This window comes from Orycteropus afer, unplaced genomic scaffold (assembly GCF_000298275.1).
Source record: "Orycteropus afer afer isolate SDZICR_OR568_19922 unplaced genomic scaffold, OryAfe1.0 scaffold00827, whole genome shotgun sequence".
NCBI lineage: Eukaryota > Metazoa > Chordata > Mammalia > Tubulidentata > Orycteropodidae > Orycteropus > Orycteropus afer.
Window position 1 is genome coordinate 496,020 of NW_006922414.1, and position 10,072 is coordinate 506,091.

General features: G+C 41.6%; 1 protein-coding gene across 1 annotated transcript in view; it reads left to right on the forward strand.

The window, feature by feature from the left end:
* Positions 1–8,794, forward strand: part of GARRE1 (granule associated Rac and RHOG effector 1) — a 102,400-nt gene extending 93,606 nt beyond the window's left edge. Inside the window, exons 9-13 of the mRNA XM_007957954.2 lie at positions 8–95; positions 4,536–4,701; positions 5,724–5,861; positions 7,880–7,958; positions 8,486–8,794. Coding sequence (XP_007956145.1) covers positions 8–95; positions 4,536–4,701; positions 5,724–5,861; positions 7,880–7,958; positions 8,486–8,794 — 780 coding nt within the window. The remainder of the gene's footprint in view (positions 1–7; positions 96–4,535; positions 4,702–5,723; positions 5,862–7,879; positions 7,959–8,485) is intronic.
* Positions 8,795–10,072: the final 1,278 nt, after the last annotated feature.

The following is a 10,072-nucleotide window of genomic DNA, read 5'->3' on the forward strand; positions in this document are numbered from 1 at the left end:
ACCACAGGGCTCTAGAAATAATACCTGGCCAAACCGTGACCAAAGTGATGGAGTCTTTGGGATGTTGGGAGAGATTCTGCCTTTTGATCCTGCAGGTATGTCTGGCCCTCCTGGGGTTTTAACATAAAATGTAATCACTGATGGCTTCATGGCCTTCTGCCACACCTTTACTGTGGCAGTGAAATGACTTAATCCCCCTTTAAAGACCCTTTTTTCCTTGCTGTCTGGTGGCAAGAATGGGACAGATCTAGCAAGAGTGGGAAACAGTGGTGAGAATGAGCTGAGAAGGTAAGCAGAACTATTTTTCTCACTTTATAAAGGACAGATTGAGGCTTAGAGAAGTTATTTAAATTGCTCAACATTTCATTATTTAAGTGAGTACCACAGTCTGGGCCATCTCATTCTTGAAGCCAAGGCAGCTGGCTTTGTGTAGGGTACATTTTTTTTTTTTTTAATTACATACCTATTCCTTGTGATTCATTTTTACTTAAGCTCTAGGACCCTGAATAACTATGAAAAGTGACAGAGTACTCTCCTGCCTTCATAGACTATAGCTTCCCCTGGCTCAGATTATAAAAACATACACACACACATCAGAGTCATCTTAAGAAATTAGAAAAAGAGCATAGAAATAAAACAGAAATAAACTAGAAAGAGGAAATTAATTCAAGATTTAACCAGTAACCACTTGCCGTTGAGTTGACTCCAACTCATAGTGACCCTATATGTATCATAGAAAAACTGCTCCATCGGGTTTTCAGTGGTTGAGTTTTCAGAAATAGATCTTAAGGTCTTTCTTCTGAGGTGGACTCAAACCACCACCTTTCAGTTAGCAGCCAAGCACATTTACTGTTTCCACCAACCAAAGCAAACCAAGCTAAGTGCTGTCCAGTCCATTCTGACTCATGGTTACCCCATGTGTGCAGTGTAAAGCTGCACTTCATAGTGTTGTTAAGTCTGTGACCTTTTGAAAGCAGACCACCAGGCTTTTTTTTTTTGAGGTGCCAGCATTTCATTTAGTCAAGTGCTTAACTGTTTGTGCCACCCAGGGACTGCTACTTAAGGATAAAAGCCTAAATTAAGTTAAAAAGAAAAAGAAATTGTAAATAAATCTAAAATAGGTCCTCAGAGGACCAATTAAATAGATAACCCAATTTACTGAGAGCCTGAGTAAGAGAGAACAAAGAAAATCAAGATTAGGAAAAAGAAAGGATATATAACTAAAGTTAGAGGAGAGATTAAAAAGTATTTTAGAAATTACTACATATGACTTCATGGCAACAAATTTGAAAACTGTATGGAGAATGAATGATTTCCTAATAAATTATACGTTACTAAAATTACACCAAGAAGTGGAAAACCCACCTAGATCTATTTTAATAGAAGAGGTTGGAAAGGTAATTAAAAATCTACCTTTAATAGAAAAAGATACCAAGAGTAGTTGATACATAAGCACTTTTACCCAATTTTTAAGGTGCAGATAAAGTTATTTAAACTATTTCAGACACAGAAAATTATAACTCCCTAGTTACCTTTTTTAATGTAGCCAACCTAACTACCATAAAGATTTTATTAGGATAGTATTGAAAAGCAAATCATAAGGCTTCTCATGAATATGGATATTTGCAATAAAATCTAGCAGTGTATCTGAAGAGTCATGTTGTTGTTGTTGTTGTTGTTATGTACCGTCAAGTCAGATCTGACTCACAGTGACCACTCCTTGGGTTTCTGAGCAGTATCACTACAGAAGTAGATTGCCCAACCTTCCTTCTGAGGAGTGGCTGGTGAGTTTGAACCTCAAGGCTTCTGGTTAGCAGTCGAGTACCTTAGGCACTATGCTACCAGAGCTCCTCTGAAGAGTCATAGTAGTGAATAAACCTGGTTTATAGGGTAGTTCAGTGTAAGCAATTCTGTTAATGTATAGTGACCTATTTTATCAACCAATTAAATGAGAAAAACTGATCTTACAAATAGATATTATAAAGACATTTGATAAAAGACACCAGTGAGTCTTAAAAAAACAAAAATAAACCCATCAAAATAAAATATGGATACAGGGAAATGTCTTGAAAATAAAAAAGGCTATCAACTAAAATCAATAGTAAATACTATCTTGTATAATGAAACATAAAATCATTTCAGTTAAAATCAGGAACCAGATAGAGACATCTATAATCACCAATAGCAGATAACTTTGTCTTGGCCTTTCTGGCAAATACAGCAAGACAAAAAGAAATGAAATTAGTATGGTATAAGGTATGAAAAAGGATAGATTAAAAAGCCACATCTTTTTGCTGGTGATAGATTTGGGGGAAAAGTTTTCACAAATAAAAAACTTCTGAAACTAGGACAATCTAATAATGTGGGTAGATGCAAGAAAAATACATAAAAATCAGTCACATTTTCTTCTAATTTAGCAAAAGATATCTAGAACAGGAAAATATATTTTACTCACAGAAGCAATACTATAAATTGTTCTAAATAAATATAACACTTACAGAATAAATGCCACCAGAAGAGGAGATTCCTGCTAAAACACCTAGCAGGAACTACTGAAGGAAGGAAATGCTTTCTTAAGCCTCCCAAAAATTCCACATGTTGCTCCTGCTTTCTTGATCTTGCTTTGCTTGGGTAGGTAGATCTAAGGAACCTTGTGTCTATGGCCTTGCACGTTTTTGTAGTTGGTGATAAATAGTCTGTATGTTTCTTGACAGTCTAACTAAATCCAGGGTTTTGGCAGGATTTCGCCTCTATTGAGGCTCTGACAATCTTTGCTTCTTTAGTCTCTGAATTCTATTAGCTTTTCATTTCTGGGTGTTTCTTGATATAAAATACCAAAAACCAAACTCACTGCTGTTGAGTCGGATCCAACTCATAGCGACCCCTCCTTGGGTTTCTGAGGCAGTATCACTATGGAAGTAGATAGCCTAATCTTCCTTCCAAGGAGTTGCTGGTGGGTTTGAACCGCCAGCCTTCTGGTTAGCAGTCAAATGCCTTAGGCACTACATTACCAGTCTGATACTAGTATCAGACATAACTAGTATCAGTTCTTGATATAAGGCCCACAAAATCCTTGCTGTAACTTCTTGAAAATGCTACTCCAAGGACATAAGGTTTGCAAAGCCTTTTGTGCAAGTTAAGGAAGGGCAGGTGAATTAAAGAAGGTACCCTCTCTGGGGGTGGGGAATTCAGTTAAAATGGAGTACCTTATTTGGATGGCCAAACACACTTACTGGTGGCATGGTTTGAGTAACCAAGGTGGTTGGCCTTGGTTTCAGGCCCTTACTTTCCCCTTCTCTGGGCAGCCTTGTGCAGTGGCCCCTTGGCAGGCCCTAAGAACAATAATGATAGTTATAATAAGGGGAGTGTGCCCTAGCATCTTTCCAAGTATGACACTGAGAACTCTGCTGAGTCACTCATCTATAGTTACCCATAGATATTTTCCTGACACATCTTTTTGTTTGACTCTTTCTTTAAATGCCATCTGTGCTATTTTTTCTTTCACTTGTCCTGTCCTGGATACAAGGAAATGCCTTGCCAGGCAAAAGTAACCTCTTCTTGTTCATCTTATTTTTGCCACTCTTACTATCTTCAGTCTGAATGAGTAACCTGCCATCTAATACCCAGGAAAATTCTAGATATGAGCCCACTGAATCAAAGTTTGGCCCAAGTGGAAATGGAATATTATTTTCTACCTGGCTGACCCTGATGCTTTGATAACCACTTGCAGGTTATCATTTTGTCAAAGTGATCATCTGATTTTCTAAATTCTTAGGTAATGACTGTAAACCAAAAAAAAATCAGACTCACTGCCATCGAGTTGATTTGACTCATAGTGACCCCTCCTTGGGTTTCCAAAGCAGTATCACTACAGAAGTAGATTGCCCAGTTTTCCTTCCGTGGAGTGGCTCGTGGGTTTGAATCGCCACCCTTTTGGTTAGCAGTCAAATGCCTTAGGCACTACACCACCAGAGCTGCCGGTAATGACCTAAATATATAGAACTAGACACAGAAAAATTTAGACATAACTAGTATCAGTCTTTAAAATTTAGTGATGGTAAATTAAGCGTTTTTCTTCTCTCTCTCTCTTTCTCATTCAGCCTGTCTCTATTCTAGGCACAACCCTTCCTGACAGTCACTGCACACATGACACCCAAATCTCAGATTTAGGTGTTGAAAGCCTCATCTCACCATAGCATATCTCACTGCCAACGAGTTGATCCCGACTCATAGCGAGCCCTCCTTGGGTTTCTAAGGCAGTATCACTACAAAAGTAGATTGCCCAATCTTCCTCCCGAAGAGTGGCTGGTGGATTTGAACTGTCAGCCGTCTGGTTACCTACCAGTCAAATGCCTTAGGGACTATGCCACCAGAGCTCCTGCCATAGCATATAATGTCAGATATATTCTGGACCCATGGGCCTGGAGCCCCTGGCCACTTTTCATTGTGTGAGTGGGTAGTGCCCAGAGGGTAGAGAAAAGAACCAAGAAGCCAGTTTGGCCCCACGTCCTACCTGTCCCTTTGTCTTAACACAGTGGGCTCAGACCCAGAGTTTGCACGCTACGTGGCAGGAGTCAGCCAGGCAATGCAGCAGAAGCGGCAAGCCCAGCATGGTCGCCGCTCAGGCAACCCCCGGGGCAACTGGCCACCCATGGATGATACCCACCAGACCTGGCCTTTACCAGAGTTCTTCACAGAAGGGTGAGTGCTAAGTATGTCAGGGAAGCCAAGTTTGGGAATTGGTTTCCTGCATGGGGCCCATGAAAAGGAGGCTCTTTGGCCTTTGTGTGTTTTTGACGGGCACAGTTCGGTTATAAACCCCTTAGTGAGAGTGACACATAGTTAAAACTTTCAGAGGGTCAAAGTTTTGTGACTTAGCTATAGGATGCCTGATGTGGCCCAGTACATCAAGCATCTTATAGTTATAGGATGTTATAGGATACACCATCAGTATTGACTAATGATTTCTCAAGATACTCTTCAGCCCTAGATGATGGCCTTATTTGATGATGTTTGTGAAGCAATTGTATGTTTAGTATGGTCTTTTTGCTAATATGAGTATGTCTTTGAAACACGTGTGATTTATGGAATACTATCATTTGAGCCTACACAAAGCAATAGTGTATGGTTCAGATTCCAGTGTTTTGAGGGAAGTGTGGATTTTTATCATAAAGACAACTGGGGGTTGATTTTTCACATCCCTTATTGCGATCTGGGCAGTAAATGTGGATAGCTAAAGACCATCTCAACTTTTTTTTATTTTTAAAAATAACTTTCATAGACAAAACACAGGCTTCTGAGGGAAATGTGTATTAGTTTTATAATAAGAGGAATGAAGAAAATCTCAGGTTTTTAGAAGAGAGACCCATAAACCAAAAAAACTAAACCCAATGCTATTGATTCCAACTCATAGCAACCCTATAGGACACAGTAGAAATGCCTCATATGGTTTCCAAGCCTACAATCTGTATGAAGCAGACTGCCACATCTTTCTCCTATTCTCCTGTGGAGCAGCTGATGGGTTTGAACTACCAGTCTTTCAGTTAGCAGCCCAGCACTTTGACCACTATACCACACCAAGGCTCCTTGGAAGACTACAGATAGTATTTGGTTATGAAATGAGTGCAGGGTAGGGCTTGGGTATAGGGTGGGGGCTGAACTTCAGGCCAGTGTCTAGGTTCACTGTAGGAAGCATGGGACCAGCTTCTGTCTTTGGCTTTTAGGGATGGCCTACCCAGTGGCTGGTCGGGTGCTCAGGGAGACTCAGCCAGCTCAAGTGACGAGACATCCTCCGCCAATGGAGACAGTTTGTTCTCCATGTTTTCAGGGCCTGACCTCGTTGCTGCTGTCAAGCAGAGAAGGTATGAATGATTTCTAAACCAAAGAGGTGAGAAGGGCATATGAATTTTTCCCACAGTTTAATTCTCTAGAAGGGTCAAGATCCTCATCTCTGCCAGTCTGCTTTGTGTGAGAGAGACAGAGGAGCCCTGGTCCCAACACTGTCTGGCTAAAGGCCTCTGAGGAGTGCCGTCAGGTGTTCTCCACAAAGAACAGCTGGTCTTGGCTTGCTGAGGGTCTCCATGAGGCTACAACACAGCCCAGGTGACTTACATTGGGTTACGTTTTTTGCTGGCATAAAAGCCTCCTGCAGTGATGGCTAAGAATACAAGTAAGACAGGCAAGGAAGGATTCAGAGACAGGGTCTGCCAGTGCTGGTCTCTGCCTGACAGGAGGCAGCCCCTTCTGTGGGATGAGCAGGCCAGAACAGCCAAGTTCTAAGCAGGACTCACCAACAGGCTGTTCAACTCCAGATAAAAGCTTGGCCTCTCTGACCCTCAGCTTCTTTGGCTCTCAAAGATGGGACTGGATACAACGGTATTTCAGAGTTGAAAAAATAGTAATATAGTATATTTAAATCTAAGAAGTTTTCTAAAGTACCTTATTTTTCACAAATAACACACCTGTTTAACACACATGCACACATATAACATGTATAGGAAACTCCTAGGCAAGGTAATTGTGCAGTTGACAAAAAACATAACAATGATTTTGTTATTTGTGTAAAAATATGATATTCGCAAAAATTAAAATGGACCCTAAAATTAGAGAAGAATTTGGACAGAAAGAAGTGGAGAGAGCATTGTGAGTATGAGGAAGCCCTGTAGGAGGCAGTGAGAGGGATGTGGGCAGGAATGGAGAGTATACAGGGCTGCATGAGTATGGAGAAGGAAGCCAGGTTTTGTGGCCCTTTTGTGATAGGGTCAAGGAACAGGTAGATGAAAACTGCAGCTAGGATACACAGAATGGTATTGGAGCTGATGAAAGTGATTGCTAACCCACATTTGGGTGCTTTCTGTGTGCTACACCCTAGGCTAAGCATTTAAGCATCAAAATCACTGTATATAGACGTTACTATTTTTACTTCTGTTTATACACAGGGAAACTAAGGCTCAGAGAGGTTAACTTCATTCATTCAGTGGCAGGCACTTACCATGTGCAAGGCACTGGTGATGAAACAATGAACCAAACAAAATCCACTCCTTCATAGAACTTACATGCTAGTAGGGGAAGACAGATAAATATGTCAGGCTGGGTTAGGTGTTAGGAAGAAAAATAAACCAGAGTATGGGGGCAGACAGTGCAAGGAGAGAGAGATGTTCTCTTTTCAGAGGGGTGGTCAAGGAAGGCCTCTGATGAGAAGAGAGCTGAACAGAGTTAAGAGAACAACTAGTGCGGGTTTGTCCATGAGGTAGTGTGACAGAGAAAAATCAAGGATGACTTGAATTTTTGACCTGAGCCATCTGTGTGAAAGGGAGTGCCATAAACTGAGATGGAGAGGGCTGTAGGAGGAGTAGGTTTGAGCCAAGGTGGGCAGTAAGACTTCTGCTTTAGACATTAAATTTGAGAGGCTGATTAGACATCTGAGAAGAATAAGTCACCTGTAGCACTCCCTCTCTGCAAAGACCACAATCTATATGGAGGAGTACTGACAGAGCTTGATTCTACCTGGCTGTGATTGTGCTACATCCTGCTTTTTTCATTCAACATTTTCTATGTTTTTTTAAGTCACATATCTTCAGTACATTTAGTATCTATTGAGTAAACTAGTAAAAAGCCAAAGCTGGGGGACTCAGAGTGCAGCTAAGCAATGCCAATGGCTCTTTATGCCTGCCTCACCTATCCCCACCCATCTGTGATATTTTGCAGGAATATACTGTGCAAGAGCTGACTCCCCTCTCCCCTGAATGCAGTCAACCCAAGGCCTCCCCACGTAGAACTGGTGCCTGGAGACCCTGGAGCCAAGTGGCTAAGTGTTCCATGGAGATAAGGCAGGTAGGAAAACCAGGTAATCACTGTACTGAGCTTTTGGTTCTTTCAGGAAACACAGCAGTGGAGAGCAGGAGACCAGCATGCTGCCCTCACCACCTCTTCTTACTACCATGGAGGACATGAACCAGGTATTTTGGGCCTTCTCTGGCCAAAAAGGACTGGGTTCAGACTGTGAGCAAGATCCCAAACCTTAATTTCTGAGTGAGCCTTAGAGTAAGGAGTGGTTCTATTTTGCTTGTGGTGAATAAATTTTATCCTTAACTTTTCTGCCATATATATATTTTTTTAATCTAAATGATTACCCATCTCAGCTTACTCAAAGTCACATACAGAGTAAACTTTATGGCTGTGCTATCCAATATGATAGCCACTAGCCACATACAGCTATTTACATTTAATTAAATATAAATAAAAATTCAGTTCCTTTGTTGCATTATCCACAAATGGCTAGTGGGTACTATACTGTCCAGTATAGATACAGAATATTTCTTTCGATGCATAAAGTTCTATTGAACAGCATTGCTCTAGGACTATGGGTAGTGGGAGGGTTCTCACCCTGCCTCCTAGGTGGAAATAAGGACCAAATGTCTGGGGAGGTGGGGAAAAAATGGTAAGTCACCAGAAATGCCACTGAGAATCTTCTTCTGTCTCTCAGGATAACAAAACCAAAACGTGGCCACCCAAAGCACCCTGGCAACACTCTTCCCCGCTGCCCAGCACACTGCCCAGTCCAAGCACACCTCTCTACGCAGTGGCCAACCCCAGCAGCCAATGGAATGACACGATGCAGATGCTGCAGTCTCCAGTGTGGGCTGCGACCAGTGACTGCAGCACCGCGTCCTTTCCCTACGTGCAGCCCCCACCGCAGCCCCCACCCTCACCAGCACACAAGGCAGCATCCAAGGGCTCTGAGGCCTTCCCTGAGAAGGCTGAGCACAGGCCAGCCTACTTGCCCCAGTACTGAACCAGGGAAAGCCTGCCCACCTGCCCAGAGCTGTTGGGACCAGTGTTCCCATCCCAGGGCTAACTAGCTGACACTAGCTCTCCAGAGGACCAGTGTACTTCTGTCCTAGGCAGGGATACTTGAGGACCAGGGTGGTGGGCAGGTCCAAGCCTTTAAATCCTGGCTTCTCAAACTTTGGAGGCATCAGACCACTGGAGAGCTAGCTGAAGATGGAGGTGTCTGACCCTCATGGAGATGCTTGGCAATCTGTGTGATTCTGATGCAGGTGGGTCACAGATTATGCTTTGAGAAACACAGCTTTAAAGTTTTTAGTCCCGGTGTGTGTGTGGGAAAAGCATCAGGCCTAAAAGCTGAGAGCAAAACTGACCATTTTCCCAGAACTCCTTTCTTAACACACTGAGTGATGACCACACCAATCACTATTTTACAGCTCTTTCTCGTAGATTTTTAGTTCAAACATCTCCTGCCTAAAATGCTTCTAATATTTTAACATAACAAATGTTGTGGCTGGAGATTTGTTCAACACTATCTTTATTTAAGCTTATATAAAATGGGTAAGTTATAAAATACTTGTGGTCAGAAGCAATCACCTGGGTTTTCTGTAGGACGGCAGCCCCTCACCACCTTGGCAGCACCCAGGAGGTGCAGCCTTGATCAGATTTACAAAAACAGGATCATAAAATGGATGTCAGAGGCATATTCCTGACAGTACATGGAGATGACCTGGCCTCTGCCAGATAAATCATCACCTCGGCTACTTCCACACCTGGCCAGAGGCATCATCCCAGTCCTCAGAGGGTGGAGATATAGCCAAGGGGCTGCAGAAAGACACTTGCACTTGAAATTGTGGTAACATACATGAATTGGCTCAGAAGAGAAACTAATTAAGATGTTAGAAAGGAATTTAAAGTTGTTTCTTTAAAAGAACCAGAAACAACCAACCTCATTTTCAGTTAAAATGTGCCATTAGATAGTTAACATCCTGTGGATTTAGGGATATTTTCCAGCCAGAATGGATCCAGAAGAATTGAATGGTGCTTAAATTGAGAAATAATAAGTGTATCTACATAAAATAGACATATCCCACTGTATATTAATTGAGGTTACAGAAAGTTCTTTATATAAAACTTATTTAAATTTTTCATATTTCATCTTTGAAAAAGTCTAATTGAGAAAAATCCATAATATTTTCTGGTATGAAAGTTTGACAGTATTAATATTTTTTTTATATTTTCTTAAAATCATTAAGCCATTTTAATATATGTTAACTACTAATAA